This window comes from Streptopelia decaocto (assembly GCF_964273445.1).
Source record: "Streptopelia decaocto genome assembly, chromosome: 7".
In the NCBI taxonomy this organism is placed as follows: domain Eukaryota; kingdom Metazoa; phylum Chordata; class Aves; order Columbiformes; family Columbidae; genus Streptopelia; species Streptopelia decaocto.
Genome location: NC_138661.1, coordinates 16,389,603 through 16,415,600, shown reverse-complemented (window position 1 = coordinate 16,415,600; position 25,998 = coordinate 16,389,603). Strand labels below are relative to the sequence as shown.

General features: G+C 41.4%; 1 protein-coding gene across 1 annotated transcript in view; it reads right to left on the bottom strand.

Moving 5' to 3' along the window:
* The window catches only part of LOC309442488 (uncharacterized protein), a gene marked incomplete at both ends in the record, with an annotated part of 28,223 nt that extends 4,763 nt beyond the window's left edge, over window positions 1-23,460 (bottom strand). Inside the window, 6 exon segments of the mRNA XM_082058356.1 lie at window positions 307-973; window positions 20,119-20,316; window positions 21,052-21,199; window positions 21,951-22,221; window positions 22,720-23,428; window positions 23,431-23,460. Of these exon segments, the coding sequence (XP_081914482.1) occupies window positions 307-973; window positions 20,119-20,316; window positions 21,052-21,199; window positions 21,951-22,221; window positions 22,720-23,428; window positions 23,431-23,460 (2,023 nt within the window).
* Window positions 23,461-25,998: the final 2,538 nt, after the last annotated feature.

Below are 25,998 nucleotides of genomic sequence, written 5' to 3'. Positions count from 1 at the left end.
AAATAATAAGTAGATGAACACTGACAGAAAAATTTACAAATGTATACATCTGTTGTCCTCTTGCAATCCCCTAAAACTTGAAGACTGTAAATAAACAAATTTTTATGCTTAGGAGCCTAAACTTATACTAGAAAAAATCAGATGTGGAAGAGTTTTCAAAGCATGAGAACTTTGTATGTTTCTTATAATAATAGCCTAAACTTAACATTGGCCTTTCTTTTAAAAATAAATCAGAAATAATCTGGGGCATTTGTCTTAGTGCAGGTGAAACTGAGGTGCTGCAGTCATAGCACCTATGTAACTTACCTTTGAAATAAATGTAGTTAACTATTACCATTAGAGTGTTTGGATCGAGGTCTTCAAGTATTTGTTTTATATTTCCGTGGGTTTTGTTCTTTATATGATCGTTGATCTCTTTTTTAGCTTCAGTGGAATTCTGGAAGTTACTAGAAACAATTTCTCCTTTGTACAGTTTTTTGATGTCCTTCAGAAATGTTTTCAGTGGCTTCAGGTGTTTGTCCATGAACACGGCAGTCCCCATGCTCAGCTTCATCTGACTGCCAGGGCGGCTCAGCAAGAGGAGAAGATGATGAAAGCCATTGTGTATCTCCTCCTCCCGTGTGTTGGTGAGGTTAAAGGCCAGTCCTTCCAGCACCTGAGTGTGACTGGTGGCTCTGGAGCCCAGGGACAGCAGGGCAAATGCAGTGGAGATGCTGACTGGGGAAAAGAAAACATTCTTGCCAGGTTCTTGGGTGGTTGCTTGCCTGTAAAACCGGAAAGCAAAGTCTGTGTTGCTGGAGACTACCCGCTGGTAGGACTCAAGAGGATTTCCCTCATGGAAACGCCACTCCTGGGGCTCAGTTTCCTTGATCTTGCCATTGTGGTGGTCACTCTGGGTCAGGCTATGGACAGTGAGGTGAAGCATAGCCACCACCAAGCACAGAGGCAGCATGGCCTTCATCGTCCTTTGCAGCTATGGTGTGGACAGAGAATGAAATGGTCTTGAATACTAGAGGTCAGCTGTGTCAGCTCCTCATCTTTTATTTCTACCTGCTATTACCATCAACAGCTATCTGGTAATCACTGTTATCTTTTGACATGCTCCTTTACTATGGAAGCGTTATTTAAATCCTTGTGCTTTTGAGTTTATCTGTAATTCCTGTCCATTGCTGCCTACTTCAGTTCTGCTTTACTCTGGCTGTGGAAGTCCCTTCCAAGTAGAGAAAGAAACATGTGGAGAAAGAAACGTGAGTATTACAGGAAAATAAGACAGAGAGAACAAGTGAAAAGACTCACAGTATCACAGTATCACAGTATGTTTGGGATTGGAAGGGACCTCAAAAGATCATCTAGTCCAATCCCCCTGCTGGAGCAGGAACACCTAGGTGAGGTCGCACAGGAACATGTCCAGGCGGGTTTTGAATGTCTCCAGAGAAGGAGACTCCACCACTTCCCTGGGCAGCCTGTTCCAGTGCTCTGTCACCCTTACTGAGAAGAAGTTTCTTCTCAAATTTAAGTGGAACCTCTTGTGTTCCAGCTTGATCCCATTACCCCTTGTCCTATCATTGTTTGCCACCGAGAAGAGCCTGGCTCCATCCCCATGGCACTCACCCTTTATATATTTATAAACATTAATAAGGTCCCCCCTTAGTCTCCTCTTCTCCAAACTAAAGAGACCCAGCTCCCTCAGCCTTTCTTCATAAGGGAGGTGCTCCACTCCCTTAATCATCTTCGTTGCCCTATGCTGGACCCTCTCCAGCAGTTCCCTGTCCTTCTTGAACTGAGGGGCCCAGAACTGGACACAATATTCCAGATGTGGTCTCACCAGGGCGGAGTAGAGGGGAAGGAGGACCTCTCTCGATCTACTAACCACCCCCCTTCTAATACACCCCAGGATGCCATTGGCCTTCCTGGCCACAAGGGCACAGTGCTGGCTCATGGTCATCCTGTTGTCCACCAGGACCCCCAGGTCCCTTTCCCCTACACTGCTCTCTAATATGTAATCTCCCAACCTATACTGGAACCTGGGGTTGTTCCTGCCCAGGTGCAGGACTCTACACTTGCCCTTGTTAAATTTCATTAGGTTATTCCCCGCCCAACTCTCCAGCCTGTCCAGGTCCCGCTGGATGGCAGCACAGCCCTCCGGCGTGTCAGCCACTCCTCCCAGCTTGGTGTCATCAGCAAACTTGCTGATAGTACACTCAATTCCCTCGTCCAAATCGTTAATGAATATATTGAATAATATTGGCCCCAGCACTGACCCCTGAGGCACTCCACTAGATACTGGCCTCCAACTAGACTCCGCACCATTGACTACCACTCTCTGGCTTCTCTCCCTAAGCCAGTTTGCAACCCACCTCACTACTCTATTGTCTAGACCACACCTCCTCAATTTAGCTGTGAGGATGCTGTGGGAGACTGTGTCAAAGGCTTTACTGAAGTCAAGGTAGACCACATCCACCGCTCTGCCATCATCCATCCACCTTGTTACATTCTCATAAAAGGCTATGAGGTTGGTCAAGCATGACCTACCCTTGGTAAAGCCATGCTGACTGCCCCTAATAACCCTCTTAACCTTGATATGCCTTGAGATGGCACCAAGGACAAGCTGTTCCATTACTTTCCCAGGGACAGAGGTGAGGCTGACTGGTCTATAATTACCCGGGTCCTCCTTCTTGCCCTTTTTGAAGACTGGAGTGACATTTGCTTTCCTCCAATCCTCGGGCACCTCTCCCGTTTCCCAAGACTTGGCAAAGATGATGGAGAGCGGTCACTCTTTTCTTTTTTTTTTTATTTTTTTATTTTTTTCCTATATCTGTGTAAATCTGTTTTATGGTGAGGCAGCACATCAGGAGCAACTCCATTTATGTTTATCTCTAAGAACTCTCGGGATTATTATGCTATTAGTGACTGAATAAGGCTTACGTCGAATGACAGTACTATGTCAAACGAAAACAATAAGAGATTGCAGCACTCAAAAGTGGTATTCTTTCTCTCATTTGTGACTCACTTTAACATATAAAGTGACTAATCACAAGAGAGCTGTTAAATTTTTTCTAATTCGATGCCTGATTAGGTCAGAATACGTTGCTTTATTTTAAACAACCACTCATGTGACATGTTTTCCAGATGAATTCCTCTCTGTGTGTACCCCAACATCCTGGTCACGAGATGGTGAGGTCACTAGTGTGGGCTTGGCCCCTCCTATCTTCCCAAACCTTGTATCAGCAGGACAGCCTCCTTTTCTTAAGGCAAATAGGTCCATGGCCAGAATGGCGCTCAGGAATGAGCCTGGATCATGGCATCTTGGCTATTTCTGATAACTGTGACCCTTTTTTTTTGTTTGCTTAATGCTTTCTCTTTTGCTGGTTAGACCAAGAACACGTTGGGATGATTTGTAGTGTCTAGGATGTTTAACCTGCCAGAAAACAGGTAAGAGCTATTCCAGTTAAAAATTGTATTAATAACTCCAAATAGCCTTCACCTTGTCCTACTTAAAGTGGAAGAGCTTTAGAGAAGATCACATAAGTTACCTGCTCACCTGCTCACCCAGTCAATAGCAAAGGCATTCAGAGACATGGGTTCAGCAGGGTAGATAAGATGTTTATTGAGTGAAAAGGAGCCATGTTGTCCATCCACATCTTTGCTCTGTGAGATCTAAGTAAATCAGGACTTACAGGGGAGGTTGACATAGCAAAATCAATTTATGAGTCCTGTCTGGACCATGTTGGTGTACATAAGACAGCTCATTCACCTCAGTTTTCATTACCTGGTTTTAATCTTTAGGGAACATTAGTAATGATAAAAAATAAGATTTACAGTTGGGAAGCCAGAATACTTCCCCCTTGTTAATTAAAAAAAAATTATTTTAAATATGAAGGATGTGGTGTCTACTACAGACTGCCCTGTCAGGGGGAGACTATTAATGAAGCCTTCTTTCTCCAGCTACAGGAGGCATCATGCTTGCAGGCTCTTGTCCTGCTGGGGGACTTCAGTCACCCCGACTTCTGCTGGAAGAGTAACGTGATGAGCTGTAATCAATCCAAGAGACTCCTGAAGTGCTTTGAGGATAACTTCTGAAGCCAGGGAATAAGCCCTACCAAGGGGGATGCATTACTGGACCTGATGGTCACCAATGCAAGTGAGCTAATTGGTGATGTCAAGATTGGAGTCAGCCTGGGCTGCGGTGATCATGTGCTTGTGGAGTTTGCAGTCCTGAAGGATATGGGAAAGACAAAGAGTGAAGCCAGGACCCTGAATTTTAGGAAAGCCAGCTTCCAGATCTTCAAAGGGTTAGTCAACAGGATCCCCTGGGAAACTGCCTTCAGAGACAAGGGAGCAGAACAGAGGTGGCAGATCTTGAAGGACATTTTCCATTAGGCACAAGAGCTCGTGATCCCCAGGTGTAAGAAATTTGGTAAGGAGGGCAAGAGGCTGGCATGGCTGAGCTGAAATGTGCTGGTCAAACTAAAGGGCAAGAAGGATATGCACAGGCAGTGGAAGCAGGGACAGGTACCTTGGGAAGATACCCCCCTACCTTGGGACACTGTCCAATTGTGTAAAGATGGGGTCAGGAAGGCCAAGGCACAGCTGGAGCTGAACTTGGCAAGGGACACGAAGAATAACAAGAAGGGCTTCTATAGGTATGTAAATCAAAATAAGGTCAAAGAAAGTGTGCTCCCCCAGCAAGACTGGTAAACTGGTAACAACAGACAAGGAGAAGGCTGAGGTACTGAACAACTTCTTTGCCTCAGTCTTCATTAGCAAGCTCTCTTCCCACACTTCTCATGTGGATGAACTGCAAGGCAGGGACTGGGGAAGCAAAGTCGCTCCCACTGGGAGTGAGAATGAGGTTTGTGATCACTTAAGGAACCTGAACATACATCAATCTATGGGACTGGCGAGATGGATCCCAGAGTCCTGAGGGAATTGGCTGATGTAGGTGCCAAGCCACTCTCCGTGATATTTAAGAAATCATGGTAGTCAGATGAAGTCTCGAGTGACTGGAAAAAGGGAAACATTGCACTCATTTTTAAAAAGGGTAGGAAGGAGGACTGTAGGAATAACTGACCTGTCAGCCTCACCTCTGTGCCTGGGAAGATCATGGAACAGATCCTCCTAGCAGCTAGGCTAAGGCACATGAAGGACAGGGAGGTGATTCGAGATGGCCAGCATGTCTTCACCAAGGGCAAGTCCTGCCTGACCAACCTAGTGGCCTTCTATGATGGAGTAACTACATCAGCAGACAAAGTAAAGGCTATATCTGGACTTCTGTAAAGCCTTTGACATGGTCAGTTGACAGTCCTGAGGGACAGGATGCCATCCAGAGGGACCTAGACAAGCTTCAGAAGTGGACCCATGAGAACCTCATGAGGTTCAACGAGGCAAATGCCAGGTCCTGCACTTGGATCAGGGCCACCCCCAGTATCAATACAGGCTGGGTCATGAAGGGATTGAGAGCAGCCTTGCCGAGAAGGACTTAGGGTTACTGGTGGATGAAAGATTGGATGTGAGCTGGCAATATGCATTTGCAGCCCAGAAAGCAAATTTTATCTTGGGCTGCATCAAAAGGAGTGTGGCCAGCAGGTCAAGGGAGGTGATTCTGCCTCTCGGCTCTGGTGAGACCCCACCTGGAGCCCTCAGCACAAGAAAGATGGGAACCTGTCGGAGAGGGACCAGAGGAGGCCACAAAAATGATCAGGGGGCTGGAACAGCTCTGCTGTGAGGACAGGCTGAGAGAGTTGGGGTTGTTCAGCCTGGAGAAGAGAAGGCTCCAGGAAAACCTTATTGTGGACTTTCAGTACTTAAATGGGGCTTTTAAGAAAGATGGGGACAGACTTTTTAGGAGGGCCTGTTACGAAAAGACAAGGGATAATGTTTTTAAACTAAAGGAGGGAAGATTCAGGCTAGACATGAGGAAGAAATTTTTTACAATGAGGGTGGTGAAGCACTGGAACAGGTTGCCCAGATAGTGGTAGATGCCCCATCCCTGGAAACATATAAGGCTGGACGGGACTCTGAGCAACCTGATCTAGTTGAAGATGTCCCTGCTTATTGCAGGGGCGTTGGACAACATGTTCTTTGCAGGTCCCTTACAACCCAAACTGTTCTGTGATTCTGTGAAAGAGCTATTTGGGATAAATATTCAGAGCAGTTACACTCTGTGGAGCTGATATAATGTGTGTCCACGATTTGCTATTCAATATTTCTTGAAATGAAGTTGTGCTGTCATTTCAGTGCTTAGAAACCAGATTTCACCCTTGAAAGCAAATGTACTTCATGACTCACTAGCTAAATGCCATGCAACTGCATCAAAATTGTTAAGGTAAAGATAACTGGGTACTTACTTTACATTCAGAAGGGTCTTGCTCTCGTATGGGTTGTGCTGTTTCTTGCTGCTTTATTCACACAACTGTTTTCCTCTGTTAAACATTACATGGCTTTGAATACATATTACCTAGAAGGACAAAGCTGAATGCTGATGAAGCTAATTTTCTTGGACATCATTTGCATGTGTCCACATTTCTCCACTCCAAACAGAGAGCAAAGACCGTGGGGCCCAGATGGACAGTACAGTGGAGTGTTACAACCCAAAGGGTATGTAACTCCTAAGCAAATATTTATTGGAAATTAGATTTTTGGGCCAAGGGCAGCTACTTGGCCCTATACACTACCTGAGATGGAGATAACTGCTCCTCTGGAGACACGCAATGTTGCCCATCACTAAACTCTGACGGACAGGTTCATGATGAGGGAGCTTCAGGGAACACCACTTGTACTCAGCCATGTTACCCAGCCTACTGGACTCCACTTAAGTGTCAACATGTCATCTTTATTTCTACACAGTAGACACCTCACTGGTCACTATTCAGAAACCAAAGAATCTTCTTGGTCTCATTAATAAAGATGGTACATCATTCATCCATGTAAGAATGGTGAACTTTAGCTGTATATTGAGTGGTAATCTTGTGATCTTTCAGATACAGTGTCTCCTCACAACTTAATAATGGTCTTTATATGTCTGCTTAGGGCCACCACATATATTAAGATTTGAAAAGCACTTAATGTAGGCTTTAGCACTTGAAAAGGCTCTGTAAAATTTGTGTGCCATCACTGCAAGTGCCCAAACATAATATTGAAAAAATGCAACTGTTGTAAAATATATAAAGAGTAAACCAAGGCACAGTCTCATATCTCTCAAAGAACAGCAAATAAGAGAAGAGAGCAACATGGTAATGTTAATCTGTAACAAACCAAAGCAGTCTCAAACAATAAGTTTCAGGCTTCTTGTGAAGATGTAATTCAATTTCCTGGGATTATTCCAAAGGAATGTGAGTGCTGTGAAGCTGGCTGAGCAACATTCCCAACCGGATGGATTGTTTAGATGTGTGGTTTGATCAGCCAGCTGGGGAATGCCTGCTCAGTACCTCTATGCCTCTGCTGCACCTTGCAAGACTTGTTACTGTCTGCTCAGGAAGGGGCAGCACAATTTTCTGGATCTCCAAAGAGCCAAGGAACTGTGTAAGTAAAAGAGTGCAAACAAAACAGTGTAAGCATGGCCACTCCCAGTCCCCAGCTGTGCTGCTTTCAGAGGGACTTCTTTGTCTACAGGATCCATGGTTTGGTCATGCAGCTAGCTTCCCTGCACAGGATTGCACCCTCAGATCTTTATTTTTTTTTTACAGAATGCAGCTGAACTCTGCATGCTCACTTTAGATACAACTAAGATTTGCTGTTAGGTACTTTGCTTTTGAATGTGTATTTTTTCTTACTAGAGTACCACTTCCTGCTGTCCCCTTGAGCACCTCTGTATGTCAGGTGAGGCTTGATGGAGCAGACTGTTCTCTTTTGCCAGACACAAACCCACTGCATATTAATTAAATGAATGTATAAATATAAGCTCGAATGCTTGATTGCAATAATGTAGTCTTTCAGGAAAAAAGAGACAGATGTTCACACTGCTCCAAGATGGGCTGTTAGCGCTTCTCTGCTGCTCCTTTAGTCATACAACTGCATGGTGTTAAGCATTGACACTTCAGTTAAACTTCATATGGATCAAAACAAAATTATCTGAGGATGCAGATAAATGCTGATGAAATTATTCTCCATCCACATGTAGCCATGGAGAGTAGGTAGAAATCAGTAATTGCAGGACCAGCTGTATTTAATGTTTGCTGTTCCCAAACATGCAAAATTGCCATAGGCAAACATGCTGTAGAGAGAAGAGGTCCATGGCTATGAGGAGCTGTTCTACCAGACCTACCTTACTAGCTTGTTGCCAGCTAATGACACAAGTGCTAAAACATCTCCTGAGGTGTGTTATAGCCTGCCATGGGGCTTTAGTTTCCAGACCATGCTGCTCAGACACCTGCCACAACATGCTAAACCAAGCCAACTTTCTGTTAGATGAAAAGCAGAGCAGAAGGAGTAATTAATATGCAAGTCATTTTTCCCCAAAAAATGAACTTAACATCCATTCAGAAACAGTCCCATACTCAGAAACTTTCTCTGAGCCTTGGTTTAGTCACATCAGAAGAGGAGGCCTGGGCAGTGGTGTCCACTGTGCAGCTGCATGGCCAGCTGAAGAGGAAGGTAACAGGAAAGAGAGACTCAGTGTTGTAAAGAAGAGTTGCATGCCAGCGTTGGAGGTAATTCTGGATTCCATGCATGACTTCAAGGTGAACCAAAACATGCTTCACTACAGTGAGAAAACTGTGGCAGAGGCATAAATGCAAATCTTTTTGCTGTTTAGACATTCATCTGTATTATTATCTTGTCGAGAGTCAACATGGATTGATTTTGAAACTTTCAAAATCCGCCTCTCTTTGCTTCAATTATCAGTGTTCTCATGAGGAGGTGGCTTGAAGAAGAGGTCCACTGTCCTACCAGAGAGCTCACCAGAGGTTCTGCAAGCCAACAGCTGATCCACCACAAGACCTGTTTCTGGAGAGAGTAACCTTCAAACTGTGCCTACACTGCCACTTTGATTTACACCTTAGTTCATTCCTGACCATATTTTACTCCAGGTGTCTCAGGTATGATCTGCCTGGCTCCTTTCATCAGCAAATGCTCAGCAAGCCTTGCAGTCTCAGGCAGCCCCAGCCACGCCCTGCTGAATGCAAACCACACCCTTAGCATCACTCTGTATTAACATTTTCTTGCACTGTTACATGTGTAACTCATGCCATTTTGGGCACTCTGAAAGAAAAGAAAAGCAAAACAAAAAATTGAATTGTCTCAAGGCAGCAGAAAGTCAGCTTGGGCTGAGGGAGAACCCAGACTGAGTGCTTGGAGAGCAGACACAGCCACTCCACTCCAGAAGATCTATAATATCCACATGATATATCACATATTTAGTATAGACATAAGCACATATTTAGTATAGACATAAACTCTGTATCAGCTGGCCCAAGACTGTCCTAAAGTCCTGTCCACAAGGACAGTATACGCATTGCCAAAATTCACCATTGCTTACCCCAGCAGCAAACTCTAGAAGAAAGGATGCTGTCAGTGTCAGGGAGACAGAGGGGGGCTCTGGAGCAGTAGTCAGGATTAAGTTGAAGAACCTACCTAGAGCATCTCTTGAAGACATACATGGTTGCAGACAGATTTTCCCATGAAGCTCTACTCTTACAACAAGATTAAAAGTTCTGCCTGCCTCTGGCCTTCAGGTCAGCAGGGAAGGAAGATGTGTGGAAGACAAGCCACAGCCAGCCTGGTGGTGGTTCATGTAAGAATCTTCCCTGCAATTCTTTTTCCAAAAATATTTGTCTTACCTCTGTTATCCCATTTGACAGATCCTGCATGGTCATTTTTACTGTAGAGGGAGATTAATGAGACCTCTAAGTCAGGAGCTTGTTACCGTAACGAGTCTTAAATACAAGAATTCGCATAATTTGAGAGATAAACATATCCATTTGAAACAATGACTATAGAAATTACAGATGGAAATTATCCAGAAGGAATGTAGATCTATGATTCTCACTGAATCTAGATAGAACTGGGATTCACATGTCTGTCAAGTGTAATACAGTAGGAGTTCAGTTCCTGACTGTCATTAAAATCAGGACTTTAGGATAACATATAATATTTCATAGTTTAAAGTGCATTCAAAATTTTTTTTGGTTTTCTTTTAATAGTTACCTATGTAAAAAGCACTACTAAGTGGAGAATTGCAGTGAGAAACACAACTCAGTTATAAAGAGATGTGCATAACAGTTTTGTTACCATTTTCATATTGCAATACCTTGAAGATAATATTTCAGCTCTAAAACCTCAGTAAAGAAAGGATATGAACCCATTTTATGTCATTCATTAAACCCTCAGAAGCATTCTGCTCATGTATAGTGTTTACTGGTTCAGAAAAAAACTACAATTTATGTATTTTATAGAGTTTTTTTATGTCATGTGGAAAGCAAACTTCTTATACCAGAGTGGTTGAAAACAGATTTTCTAAATCCTTGTTTATGAACCAAACCAAAAATATCTTAATAATCATCTGTACTTCATGCTTACATTTGGCAGATACTTGAAAGAAATGTTAAGGTGCTTAACATTTGCTGGCCAAGTCATGTTTTTATCCAGGAGCCCTGGTGTGACTTAGGGAGTGTAATTTTAAGACTCCAACTTTGAAAACTCTAGTTAGGCTAGTGGAAAGTCTGTCCATGGAAAAATGTTACTGGGTGTAAGTAGCTGTTATTCAACCTTCTTTTCTGAATAGTAATGATTATCTTAAAAGAGACTTTAAAAACAGCAGCCTAGAATCTTACATTAAACATGCAAACAGAGGCTCCAGATGCACTAAAATGTCTCTCACTGGCTTAGCTTGTTTCTGTTTTTAGTGCATTTTCTAAAGAAACACAATTTTGCTTTTAGCTCTAATATAAACACAGTTCGTGTGCAAGGTTGTGATCTGACGTACTGTGTTTATACTTTTATGGGAGACGCCTGTCTTGATTTCTGTAATTGATATTGAATAAAACTCTAAACTCATTTTTTTGCTTGGTTAGGGCTGTAAGAATTGGTGAATTGCTGTGAACAGTTACACAGTCACTGTTCAATGAGCCATACCTAACAAAGTAATAAGGTTTAATTAGCCCAATCTAATCTGACAGCTTTCTGTTGGCATGCTATCTGTTAGTACAGCTGGCTATTGTTACATGTATGCATATTAAATAGAGATCACTCCTTGCAAATTTTCTTTACTTTTTGAGTATTTTGTGTTTCAATTCTTGCAATTCCAAGTTTTCTTCTCATAAAAACTTTGCTTCCTCCTATCCAATTTAAAAACAGGTCAATAAGATTAACATGTTCTTCATTTTGAGTTTTGATAGAAGCTGTTTTCACTCTAAGCATTGACAATGCCTATACAAAATTAATATTTGAGTTGTTTGGGTATGTCAAAAGTTTGGATCACCCAAAAACCACAATCTGTGTGGCCAAGCCCCTAAACCTGTAATATCTCCGACGTATACCATTGTGTCAGGGTGCAAAAGCCCTGAGTGTAGCACAGACCTAGGCTTCTCAACACAGCATTAGGCCTGCACAGTGATAGTCACAGATTTAAGTTTACAGCATTTTCATTTATACTTCAAAAATAAGACCTTTTCTTTTGTTCACATGTTGATGTTAATAGTACAAATGGAAGATTGGGAAATTGCCTTACATGGATTTCCAAACTCAAAATTCTAAGCCAAGGTTACCTCATTTTTTGCTGCAGACAGTTTAACCTACAGTCACAATAAATTATGACTGCTGAATAGTCAGAGGACAAGAAATAAACCTCTATTCAGTAGCCCTGGCGAGTGCATGCTCCCTGTGCTTCCCACCAAAATTCAGCAGGGCTTTGTGAACAACTTGCAAAGGAAGTGGGCAAATTTCATGGGAACAAGGACTGGCCAGCAGAAGTGTGAAGGGAGGTCCCTGAGGCAGTGACTCCCTGGAGCTGTTGCATCTGAGGAAACCCAGACCAGGAGCTGGAAAGAGACCTAGTGGAGAGAAAAGAACTGGAAATTCCAGAAAGGGACCGAAGTAGAAAAGAAAGAGAGAGGTGTGCAGTGCTCCTCTAACAAAACACACACATCCACTCAGTAATAAAATCTTGTTCAAATTCCATCCCACTGTGTTGTCCAATTGTTTCTCGCAACAACCTTATAAACAATCAACATGTCAGAGAAATATTAAAACTTGGGGATCATAATCAGACATTAAAACATATTTCTGAAACTGTCTCTCTCTCCAATATATTTTACTTTTATAAAAAATTTAGTCAACAAGTGTACCAGTGTGTTTTCCCCACATATTTTTGCCCCTTTGCAACAGAATCTTAGATTAAAAATCTAGGTTGAAAGGAACCTCCACTGGTCATCTTGTCCAACCCTTTGCTCAAAACATTCCTACTTAGATCAGATTCCTCATGGACATGCCTCCAAGGACAAGGATTTCACAACCCCTCTGGGCAACTTCTTCCAGTATTCAACCACCACATGGTAAAAATACGTTCCTAAGTATAATTTTCTAAATTCAAACTGTTCATTGATCTTCTCTTCAGTTTCTGCCCGTGTTAGCATCGTTAATCTTGTTCTCATCATCCAGAAACTTCTGGGCTGTCATTTACAGACAGGGCATTGCATTTGCTCCTCTGGACCTTGCTTAGTAGTAATTGAAAGAAAATTTCTACAGATCTCCCACTCCCCTGTGTCTGTCAAGTGAGGTCTTTGTCAAAGGAGAGAATAAAATTTTCCTGTCATCTTTCTCTGTCATGATCTGCTTGTAAAGCCTAAATGTGAAGTCCGCACTGCTGGTGGCTGGTTTGAGATGAGCCAGGTTTTTACTACATTGCTGCTTTTCCAGGACGTGTCTCAAGCTGTAGTATTTACTGGGGTGGCCACTTAGTATGTGGGAGTGAAACCCAATCCCACAGTGGACTACTTGTTTGCTGGCTGTCATTTACAAGATAGTAAGGAATGGAATTGACATCTGAGTAAGAAAACATAATGACAATTACCCATGTCTCTGTAGAATGCCATCAATATTTGTTCCAGAGGTTAATTTTATGCTAGTTCAGATCTATGACTGAACTCAAAGACCAGCATGCAAGCAATGAGAAAAAGGATTTTAATTAAAGTCTTTGAAGTAGTTTCTACAGAAAGACTGGAACACCCATTAAATCCACAGAGTGCCAAAAATAATTCCTCATTTTTGCCCACAGAAATGAGATACAAGGCTTAGGTCTCAGTGGTTAGTTCAGTGTTGCCAAAGTCCATGAATATGCAAGTGTTTAGAGAAGTTGTTTTCTCCTTGAACTTCTCTTGACCTTTCATCATCTTCCACCCCCAAATTCCACCTCCATCCAAAGCACACATGTCAAATTCAACTGGAGCGCGTTGGAAAGAGAACAGCTGGTTTTCTTGTGTGATCATGGGAAGAACATTTGGGGGGGTCAATGTCAGTAAAAAAGCAATTAGGTAAATGTAGTCTTTACTGTTAAAAAATTGAAAGATGTGACATATTAGACCCCTCTTACTGTCTCTGAACTTATTTTTGCTTTTAATTTTGTTGTACCGAATTAAATGAAGATGTATATCTGTGATGCTTTTGCTTATGCAACAACACAACTAGAGAAAGGTTTATTTATTTTTTTTTTTTTAAGAATCAAGAATTAAAACTATGTGTGTGTTTACCCCAACTGTGTTTTCCTCTCTTTCTTCATTTCCTTTTAGTGCAGAAACTGAATTCTTTCTTTAAGGAGCCTCCACATCTTATACTATCCAAAAACTGGCCAAAAAGTGAGTCACCTTGGACTGAAATAGCTCTGAGTTTTGTTTATGATTCATAGGACTTTATTAAATTAGTTGGATGTAAATGGGTCTAAACTAAATACTGGGTCTAACTCCACTGTACCGCATCTACAAAATCAAAAAGATATAGAAGTAACCATCACCTCATTGAGCATTGTATGGATCAGTCTTCAAACAGACACTGAGGTGGCAATTGCTGGCAGTTAGAACAGATATAAACATGTCTCAGAAGAGAAACTCAATTTTCTGCTGCGCTCTAAAATTGTTACACATGCAGGGAGAGCTTCATTTACTTCCTAAAGAAGGAAGAAGGAGCAGGAAGTGATTGTGTCATATCATCTGCCATCTCCTATGCATGAGCTTACCTTGGAGAAAGAAGTTCTGGAATCCTGTCCCAAAGACTCAAGGGTAAGCAAAAACTAGAATCAAGAGCTTAAAACCAAAAACTGATGTGTGACATACAGTACATAAATAAAAGACAACGCAAACGAAACTGTCACATAAAATGACAAACAAGGGGAAAGTTAACAGAAGGGCAGAATCTTTATTCTGAGTGTTTCCAAGTTTTAAAGCTTTAAGGTTCTTATGTGGACAAAATGTGAGGGACAAACCCCAGCTAAGCTTTGGACTCCAAGCGATGGAGAAGCAACAGTTCAATTGTACTTGCACGGATCTGAACCTGTGCCCTGTGAGTAAACAACATTCAGCTGATGGAGGTGAAAAGTTCAGTGTTAAATCTTCTGCCCTACAATAATTTCATTTTATTCTCTTTCCATTGGCTTTTGTTTTCTGGCTTATTTATGCCAAAAGCTTTAACATCTGCTAATTAAGTTCTGGTCAAGCCTTAGAAAGGCTCAAAGCCTACATTGCATGGAGGCCTGCCCAGACAGATGAGCTAATTACCTTCAGCATACTGCCAGGCTGCTATCACTTCCCTGCTTCCCTGTCCTTATGGCAGCTGCAAGAGAGACCTCAGCTTGTGCCTCTGCCTCCCACAGCACAACATGGACATCTTGGCCTCGTTGGTAATTCCCCTGTCCCTCCCACCTGCTCCCCATGGACTTCTGCCTTTTTTCTAGGAAGAACAATGCTCTTCAAGATGTAACATATTTCTTCACAGAACCTCCAAGGACATTCCTATTTTCTTACCATTTCACAAGAGCACATATTTTCCCCAGTCCTTGCTTTGCAGAGAGGTAATTCACTGTATCACCACTGTTGAACGCACCCTTTTATATAGGCGAAATAAGAAACCGTACCATAAATATCACAGGTAACATGGACTCTAATACAAGTTCTATCTCATATTCACACTACTTGCAAGATGCCCCCTTAGCCAAGACATCCTCTTCTGCTCTTTGTTCTATTGCTTGCACTCCACACAGCATAAGGCAACAGGATAAGAAGCTAAAGACAATCCTGGAGGCTGCAAATCAGCTTCTGAGGAGGGTCTGTTCCTTTTTTCTCTTATTTTTTTTCCCCCCTTTTTTTTTTCCCCCACAGTGCAGGCGTCTAGTGGTTTAAGTGCTTTTAAAGGCATTGTGATAGAAGTCTGAGATGTATTTTTCAATTAACTCATATCAAACACTTGCAGGTCCATTTAAACTGGAGAAATCTCATAAGAAATGTCTAAGTCACCTACCTGGAGGGTATGAGAGATATAACGAATGGGATGGAAAGCCAACAGCCTCAGCTAGAGCATGCTTTTCTTATGGAGGCATCAATTTCTGATGAACACTGTAAACCTACCTTCCCAGCCTTTTTCCCCAGCCTGAAATGGTTTACAACTGAAATGATTTCTGAGTTATGAAGTTGTTCCTGGTCTATGGCACTCTTAGATTTCTGGAGGCTGAAGCAGGTAGCTATTCCTGGAAAGGTGGAGTAGGAAGAGCTAGTGAGATGTTCTGACAGCTCGGTAACTTCAGCCTCTGAGGCCATAATCTGGAAGCAGTCCTCAGAAAACAAACCGGTCCTTAGAAAAAACACCTTGTTAATCTTTGTCTGGAAGAAAGCTGCAGCCAAAGCTTGGAACCAGGTAAACCACAGCATGCACCGGAGGGAGGTTTCAAACAAGAAAGTAAAGGAGTGAAAGGCAGCACTGCTTCCATTGATTGACTTGTCTGTGTGCACCAACATCTAATTATCACAATACTGTAGTAATAAGAGAGAAATATCATGTTATATGTAAGACAAAAATGACTGAACCATGTTGTGTTTGAAGAAAAGAAATATAACTCTTTGACAAGCCTTTGCAGGAATCACATGACCACAGATCTTCCATTCTTCCCCACAGATATATTTCTCCTGGCCAAGTGACAGAGCACATGCCAGGAATAGAATATAATATATTTCAGAATAACTAACTTAATATTATGGCTCTCCATTAAAAATGCTTGGAAAATTTTGTGTGAAATACATCAATTTGTTACGGTCTGGCTTTCACAATCTCTTAGCATCCAGTGGTACAATTAAATCCGCTCCATTAGAGAAAAATTTTTCTAGATCCATTACAATAATGGAACTGTTGATGCCTTCAGGCTCCCATTCTGAGTCCCAATCATACCTCACATAGGTGATTATGTGGCTGGTAACTCCATCTGACACATGCCAGGGGTATGCATATGGCATTTGGGGTTACCAAGGGTCTGTGAAGTCTGCAGGAGAGCATTGCCTCAAGCAATACTTCTCTCACAAAGACTTCCTGAGCCTAAGCATTAGTGTGATTAACAGGTGATGGATTTTTCCTGTGTGGATTTCAGCCACAGCATCTTCATGGCTGCCAAGTCCCTGGTGGCAACAGAAGCCAGGTTTTTAGCCCTGAGTAATCACCAGGTTCTGACTTACTGGCTGTAATGGTTGGAATTCCTTTGTGCTGCTCTTCAATTGCTCTCCTGCTGACCTGTGGCTGTTCTTCAGGCCTTGGGCATCTATTGCAGTGCTGGCATCAGACTGGTAGGAGTGGCATGGATTGAGACTCCCCTCCCCTGGCAAGTTTATCTTAAAGCCCTCTTCACAAGCTTGGCAAACCTATGACTAAAGATGCTCTTCCCTTTCTCTGACAGAGCATTTAACAGAGCATTAGTAGGTCTTTACAGCAGAATAAGCAATTTGCTTTTCAGCCCATGAACTTTAAAGCTGTTGCTTATGTTATACACCTTTAATTTCTTCCTAGCAGACACTGCACAGCACTGGGAACAAGGACAGACCTGCCCACTGGCACTAACCACTGGTTGTTTGAAATACATTATTTTCCTTTATTTACTTCAAACATACTATTTCCCTCTCTACCCCCACACGTCCCACATATACACTTTCCTTCTTTCTGATTGTTCCTTCTTTTATGATCTTTAGCACTACTCAAAAGTGCTGCTAGTTTTCTTCCAATGTCTTTTGAACTTCATGTAGTTTGCTGGTAAGAGTTAAATCTATCTCCACCATGGATTAATCCTGGTTACTGAGTTCCTCATTTATGCTTTTAGACTTTGTTTCACTTCTGTAGATAACTCCTTCCTAGGTATAACAACGAATACACCATTTACTGCCATTCCCACAATGCTTGTTTTCACCTTATTTCTGGGACCTGCTCAGTGTGTGCTGTTCCAAAGCTTAGGCTGTGCTGGCAATTCTTCTATGGCTATTACAGAAGACCTCTTTCAGCCATACCATCACACCTTTCTCTTGGGGTCCACAGAGGCAGTGCTGAGGCTGCAGCTCCTGCGTGCCCATGGTTACATGCACTCCCACAACAGATCTATGTGTAGTCTTCAGGGCAGGCTGGGTTAGAAGATGTCCTTTGCACCTTGTCCCTCAGGTGATTCATCAGGGCAGCTCCATCCTCCAGAGACATCACTGCATTGAGGTGGCACACCATGGAATTTGTAGGCAGCAGCAGCTCTTGAGTAGAAAGGAGGAAGATTCTTCCCCTGTTACACTGAGGCTTCTTGGTCATGAAATTTACAGTCAGCAAACAAATCAAGAAACAAAAATCCAGGACAGAAGCAGCAAAAAACACTGTCCTGAATAAACCATGACTGCACTGGATTTGTGACGACATTTATGCTGACAGTTTTGGGTGGTTGTGCAATCCTTCCGTACTCGATGTTTACCAAACAAATTTGCTGTCTGCTGCACATTTCCCGTGAAGGACATTTCCTGATTATTGTCAAATTAGAAAGAAAACCAAGGCAAGACTCATGTATGTGGTCCCTACTCCCATTTGAAGATGATTCCATACCAACAATAGTTTCTTGATACGCTTTGCTTATCCAGTTCTTAATTCAGCTTGATTTTTCTCCACCCACTTTCAAATAAGTTAAGCAACAAGCTTACCTCTCAAAGTGAGATCTGATTGGCAAAATCTTGTTTAGATATTTTTTGCCTCCTAGCAAACAGAGACTATTGATCTGAGGTCCATGAGGAACAACAAACATAAAGTCTCTTGGTATTTGCCTACAGTCATTTGTCGCTGCAAAGCTGGACTTTGGCATTTTGTCCTGAATTAGCCCTGAGATTTGCCAAACACTTTTAAATGATCTTCTGTAGAATCAGTTTATTTGTATTACACCAAATCCTTATATGTTTAGAGGTGTGAAGACAACTGTTTGTTACTAAATAATGAACAGACTAAATACAGTTAAGAGTAAGAAGCATTTGTCATTGGTTTGCATGATTTTATGAGGGCTTTGAGAGAGAATGTCAAGTGTTACATGTGTGACAGATAGACATGGAAATATTCTTATATTCCTTATTGATATACTTACAGCTACAGTTTACTAATCTTGATAAAATTAATGTCAAAGAAAATAAAGTTCCCCAAAACAATCAAGATAATGATATTTTATAAATATTCACCATAATTTTTAAGTTACATTTTTCACAGACATTTTAGGAGACTGAAGTTTAAAAAGTTACCTTTTATATTTTACATTTTTTGCTATTGGTGTTAGATATTCTATAGCAAAAGATTTAATCAATCTGTGATTTAAGTACTTTCATTTACTTTCTATACCTTAATAAAACACGATGTTGATCTAAAAAAAAATTAAAGAAAAAATAACAAAATAATTTAAATATTTACTGGTTTGTTTTTCTTTTCTTTCATAACTGTAAAACTATCTAGTGTAGGTGGTCTGTTAAAATCCTATCAACTGACTGAGTCACTACAAAACAACACAAAACCAATAAGTTAGAGTCAAGAAACCTTAAGTGAAAAAGATACAAATGTCAAGTCACAGTATGTTTTTACTCTGTAACAGTAATCCACTGTTAACGTTTAGAAAGGTGACTTCTCGAATATTATCTGCATTTTGTATATGTGTCTATGATATTTTAAAGCAGGTTAACAGTACCTAGGAAAGCTCTGCTCTTGTTACTGAGGATATACAAGCTCTCTCGTGTTAAAATTCTCACTCCTCCTCTTTTCTACCACAGTCTGACAAGTCTAGCTAGAAAGTGTGATAGTGAAGGCAATGTCAGTGGGAGAAAAAAGACTGAGACAACAAATCTATACAAAGGAAGCTGATGCTATGTCATGGACTGCTCCACCATACTCTTATCACAGAGCATTGGCAATAACAGCTATATTTGTAAGAGAAAACAGAAGGTCCTTTTGCTGTCATGGCTTCCTTACTTACTAGGATAACTATTATCTGTAAAGCAAAGAAATCCTTCTTGTGTTCATGAGAAGAGCTTTCACTGAGGAGGAGACAGATGGAGACAAGCTAGATGAGCTGCACTTGTCAGTCCTTTACACTGTTGTGTCCTTCAGTGTCCCAGTTACTGGTTTTGCAGCTTCATGCCATACTTGGTTAAAAACCAAATAAATTAACTGAAATTCTCTCCAACCTTAAGGGAATCCACATTTAAGACTAGTTGTCAAAGTCTAGTGGATTAAAACGACGGGAGTTATACCTCCTACCTCCTTTTCCCCATTTCCCTTCTCCTGCTCTCCTGTACACACACCATGAGGGTACAGCAATAGCTACATGATCCAAGGACTTTGAACAATCTCAAACACTCTAGAGGACCATGTCAGGAATGGCTTCTTACAAAACAGGTGAAAAGTGACTTGTATTTTGTTAACACTGCAAGCTATATCCAGCTGTAGACTGAGGTGGAGAGGAGAGGGAAATACCGGAGACTTTTGGATAAGAAAAAAGAGTTTTTGTGTTTTAAGGGATTAATAATGTATAGAAGGATAATGGTTGAAAGATGAGCACTAATATAATACTTTGTGGTATGTACACAGAAAAGTTTGCTGGATTACAGGAATTTAGGCAGCAATGGGCACAAGTGCACGTCCTCTGGTCAGTCAGTCATTTTTCAGAGGGTTTACAATTTTCCCTATGAAGAGGACAGTGCGGGTGTATTTATCCAGAATCACCAGGAGAAAGGGCCTGTTGAATCTGACTCGAGGTGGATGAGGAACATCTCCAGATCTCCAGGTAACCTCCTTCACCGTTGCCCCCACCGCTTCAGTGCCGTTCTCATGAACATTCAGCACAGCTCTGTGGATCACCTGCAAGGACACAAAGCAAAATGACCTCCAGGTGACAACCTGGCAAGAGGAGAGCAGTCTGCCACCCTTCTTGCTTTTGCCCAGGGGAGCCCTGCCTGGGGCGAGGCCCAGGAGCACCAGCCTCAGGAAGGTCATCACCAGCCATCCCCCTTCCCACTGCAGCTCCACCATCCATCAACCCCTCTTGCCAGTTCCTTTACTGCATGTGCAGGGAGCAACCCTCAAACAGCAGGCAGCCAAAGTGCACTCAAGATGACTAATGGCAAGAAACCCTGGAAGCAAAAAAACCTGGTAATTTAGCCTAGACTTAGTTTTGCCTTTGGCAGCTTCATGTATTATTGTGAATTTACCCTATCATCTAGCTGAAAAAGAATAACTTTCTGAGAGCACTAGAAGGGCAGGAATAATAGCCTGTTGACCTTTGTAGGGGGAATTAGAGGATATTTTGCCAAAGCTAGTGTGTTACCTTTAGATAATTTTGTTTAGTAGCCAAAAGAACATTTAATTATATGTATGTCTTCTTCTTCACCCTCAAACTATGTATGTGTAACCCCTTGTAAGTATATTTGGCTTCAGTTTTACAGAAGATATGGCTTGCTTTGCCTCCATACAGGCAGCCATTGATGACTGAGTTATGCTTCAGAGACAGTGGGATAATCCTTTCATGGGTTATTAATGCCAGATTATTGGGAACAGGTAAATCCTGTGGTCTTTGTGTTTCGTGTGCTGACTTACTTTTGAAAGCATCAGTCCAGGCACCTCAGTAATTCCTGACAGATCAGCTTGTTCAGTAAATAGGTCAATCATGCCCACTTGTTTGATTATCTTTTTCACATCGTAAGTGCCAGAAATAGAAAATTTTGGAATATGCAGATGTATTTTTCTGTAACAAATAACATGAACATGGACAAATTTTCATCTAGGTAACACTCCTCAATGGTTTCATTATAGTTACACTTCACATTTATTTTTCTTAATGCTAAAAGTCTGCTCTCAGGTTTCAAATAGCACTTCTGACCAGGTTAACTATCTAATATGGAGGGCTGGAGCAGAATGAGCCCGTTATCCTCTGCTGCCACAGGAGGGTTCAAGGAATTCGGTGGAAGACACAGCTGTTCCAACTCTGTAGCAAACAGAGCTACTATTTCTAGATAGTTTTTTTCGAAAGATCATAACTGTCTGTCCTAAGGCTGTTCAAATATACAATAGGGCTTGGACCACCACAGAAAAAGCTGCAGTAATAGTAAATAAATAAATTTTTCTCTTTTACATACTATGCTGCAGATCATACCTGACCCTCTACACTCAAACACCCAATACTTCAGAAATAACACTCCATTTTATTTTCACAATGTCCATATATGAAACAAGGGTCTGTTAACTTCATCATGATGCTAAGCAACTTGTGGTTGAGCCAGAAACTTAACCCAAGATGGATTCCATGTTCAGTGCCCTATTTGTTCATTACTTGCAGCACTTCTTCATTTTCCAACTAAGAAAAGGGAAGTCCTGCACAGGAGAGGGACCATTAAGTGAACAGAGTTCAGTAAAATAGCCTTTAATGTTTTGTCTTGGTGAGATAAACACTACTGATCAATAACAGGCTCACTTTTCACCTTAGCAAAAGCACTTACCTGTCTTGGAGGGACTTTTCCCATTTAGACACAGTCCTTTTCAAGAAAGCATCTTCCACCTGCTTCATCTTCCCTTCATCAGGCAAAACAAATAACGCTGCAGCATTTCCATTGTAAGGTATCTGAACGAGCCAACAAGACAGCTCTTCATCAAAGTAATTTCTGTAATAACCCTTTCGATACATCATGTCAACTTTTACAGATGTTTTCTGATCCACAAAAAAATCCTCCTGCCTTGTATATGAAGTACTGAAGGGTTTCTTCCAGTGGGCTTATGACAAAAAGAAAAATAATTCAGCAAAATACAAAGAGGAATGGTCACAGTGAATAAAACAGGATCTGGTCCCACAATCTTCCTTTGATTAGTGCAAATATTTTTCAAGATACCGCACCCTCAGATGTTACAGCATTGCAGCATTTTTCTTTTGTTTTGTTTTTAATTTCAAGTGCTTAAAGATAACTACAGGCAGATAATACTGAAAACATCATCTTTCACTAGAGTATGAGTCTATGATCACATTAAAGAATTTACCAAACTCAACAAAGATATTTGTTAAAAAATACAGGTATTTCACTCAATCAGGTGAGGACACAAACATTTATACTGACAACAAATAAACATGGTTTTATTGCAACATTTTCCAGATACTGAACATGGCTTCCTCAACTTAAATTACTTATACTACAGTTTATTTCTCTTAAGTTTTCGTTCCTTGTCATAAGCAGTAAACATATAAGTCACAACTTTGCACCCTTTGATTTTTCTTACCTTTAAAGAAGACATAGTTAACAAGAACCATTGCCGTGAGAGGATCAAGGTTTTTCACTAGTTTGACAATTTTCCCATTTGTCTTTTCCTCAATATAAGCATTGATCTGATTCTCAGCGCCAGAGGAGTTGTTAAAGTCAGTAGAAAATACCTCAGATTCATAAAAGCTTTCAACATCATCCAAGAACTTCTGTAGTGGTTTTAGTGTCTCTTCTATAAAAAGGGCATTGCCCAGGCTCAGCTGGAGCTCACTATCTGAACGGTTCAGCATGTGGAGGAGTTGGCAAAAACCTTCATGTATTTCCTGATCCTGAGTCTTTTTCAGGTTAAAGGCAAGCCCTTCCAGAATCTGCGTCAGCGTCGCTGACTTGGCCCCGAGTGCCAGCATTGCAAAGGAAGCAGAGATGCTTATAGGTGAAAAGAAAATATTTTGATCAGTTGCTTCGGATGCAACCAGCTTGTAAAATGAAAATGCGAAGTCAGCATTGCTGGGAACTAGTTTAACAAAGGTTTTGTTCTTAAGTGGATAAACTTCGTCCCTGTGAGAACTGTGTCCTGGGTAGTATGCCCCTTTAGGGTCATCCTGTTTATTATGTTTATGAGGATTCTGATGACACTGGGCAACAGTACACAAACCAGTCAGCACTAAACACAAGGAATACGTGGGCTTCATTTTCCTTTTAACTGTTTCTAGAAAAGAGATAGATACACAAAACATGGCACAAAAATTAATTTCTTCATGCTGTGTGTTCCAGGCAAGTAAAATGAGGCTCTCAAACAGACCTGTTCTCCAAAATCCCACACCTGGATATTTCACATTCCTGATGCATGCCAGTGATCCCCAGAAAGAATATGCCTCTTGATACACTATTTGTACGATCAAGTACTCTCTCAGAACAGGAAATTTTTGATCATATTAACTTTTAAAAAGCAGGGTAGGACTGGTGACTTTTTTTTTTTTTTTTTTTTTTTAAACTGGAAGCATATGACTTTTTCCCCAGAGTAACTGGTGAGAGTTGCTTTTGTACTCGGTACTGCAGGATGGCTACTGCAGCCCTGTTAGTCTTCCTCAATTCATCAAATAATTAGAGACTTGAATCTGTGTTAAACAAAAATGTGATATCAACAGAGATCATACTGTCTAGGACCCAAATTGCAAAATACTTTTACAGCTTCTTCAAAGATAAAATATTTGATCTGTGACAGCAAAGTCTCTATAGGTATTACTATTATTTACAAGATATTTTTAAAATTTAATTATGTGATGTTTCTTCTTCACTAGCAGCCAGGTCTTTCTGGTTCTTGGCATGTTTTGATGTTTTGCATAACAGTTTTAGCCCTTTGTTTACATGTAAAAAGATGCCCTTCTCAGACAACAACATAATCTGTCCAAATGAAATATCCAAATTATCCAAGGTAAAATTAAAAGAGTACTTACAGTGCTACAAAAAGGATCCTACTGCGTCCATCTGGCCTTGTCTGCTCCTTCTTCTTTTCAGTACCATTGAACAAGATTAAGGAGAGTACTCCCGTTAATCATTAATTAGTTCAAATAAAAATTGCCAGCAAGGATGCAAAGCAAGCAGTAATGACGCTAGATATTCTGGACAGTTTGTCCAACCCAGACACAAGCTAGCAGTGCTGGGTGGTGGGGCTGTGGACAAGAGGGAGCAGAGCAGGGACTGTATCTCCTGCTGCTTCCATGCTTGCTGAGTGACATGAGAAGCTGCTGGTGTATGTGCTGGGCAGGAGACTCATACCCTTCATGGCTGGAACTGAATGCTGTGACTTCACGTGAAGGCCACCCATTGCCTGGGTCTGGTTTTGGGTCTTTTCCTAAGGGGAGCAGACTGTATGTGGCTGGTGAACAGTCCCCAGATTTCTTTAGAGAATAACATATGACATTATCACTCTGCTGAGACATTTCCAGTGTACACAGTTGTTCAGTTGTTGTTGGCCATTGCTTGTGACTGGGTACTTGGGGACTTCATGAAGAGTTTTCCCCTGATTTTTAGAAAATACATCACAACAAACACATCACCACTAAGAAACAATTACATTAGACAGTTCCAGAGACTGACTGCAAAGATGGACATGTGGCTAGTGGATATCTTGTTTCCTCAGGTTAGCCTTTGTATCATATGCAACTGAAATGAACCTCAGCAGAACACAAATCAGGCTGACAACTCACCTTTCAGCCACTGCTAAAGAAGACATGCTGCCATCACTGGATGATATTCAGGGTTAAATATTGTATGTGGATGGACCACTCAAGGACAACCTTAAATGGGAAATGAATGTTTTTTGCAGTTCTTGTTGCCACTGTGGGACTCCTCTCCATTATGTAGGATAGTTTTGTAACTCCGCTTATCAGTTATAGTGTCATTTCCATAATGTAAATGTGAAATATGCCGGCTGCATCCCATTGACTCCACATTGCCAGAACACTCAAGAGGTTGATAGCAACCATCAGATTTTGAAGTGAGGGTAATATCCATAATCCATAAATCACTGAACCATTGCCCGGTAACTACAAGTGACAAAAAATAGCCAGCAATGTGTGTGGTCACTGGCTTATTACATCTTATAAAACAGTGAACAAGATTTACAAGAAGGAAAACAGGAACTTGAGTATTTCCAGTCCAGCAAGCCCTGCAAACTCATACCAATAACCCTAAATCTTCATTAATAGATATAAGTTTGTGTATTAGCAGTGATCCAGAAAAAAGATTGTGGGACAGCCTGAAGAATTACTCCTTTTTGACTCAGGATGCATGCAAGGACACAGATACCAATACAGATGGTCTTAGTTCATACTGGCACTGCAATAATGTAGAGATTTTCAACCTGTGGCCCAAATTCAGGACCTGTAAGGGAACTCTGAAATGCAATCAAGAAACACAAGCCAGCATGTGTCCCCTTGGATTCATTTCTCTTACCATTGCACTAATCCTTGGAGCACCAAAACAAAGCTGTTTCCTATAAGGCTGCATGTTACTGAATGTCACTGGTATCCATTTCAAGGAGGATCTATAAACTCCACTATGCAGTTGATGGTGCTTATCCATACCTGAAATTCCATCATGGGGAAAGACTTTGGGAACGCACCACAGCTGACAGGGGATGCAATGCCTGCTGAAAAATGCTCCCCTGTCATAACTGAGGCTGCAGGGAATAAATGGTTGCTGTTCTGAGAATTAAGCAACCATCTGACAAAGTGGAGGAAGGGAAGGTGGGGATGAGACCTGGTGGGTAAATGCCTGGAGAAAGCAATGAGGG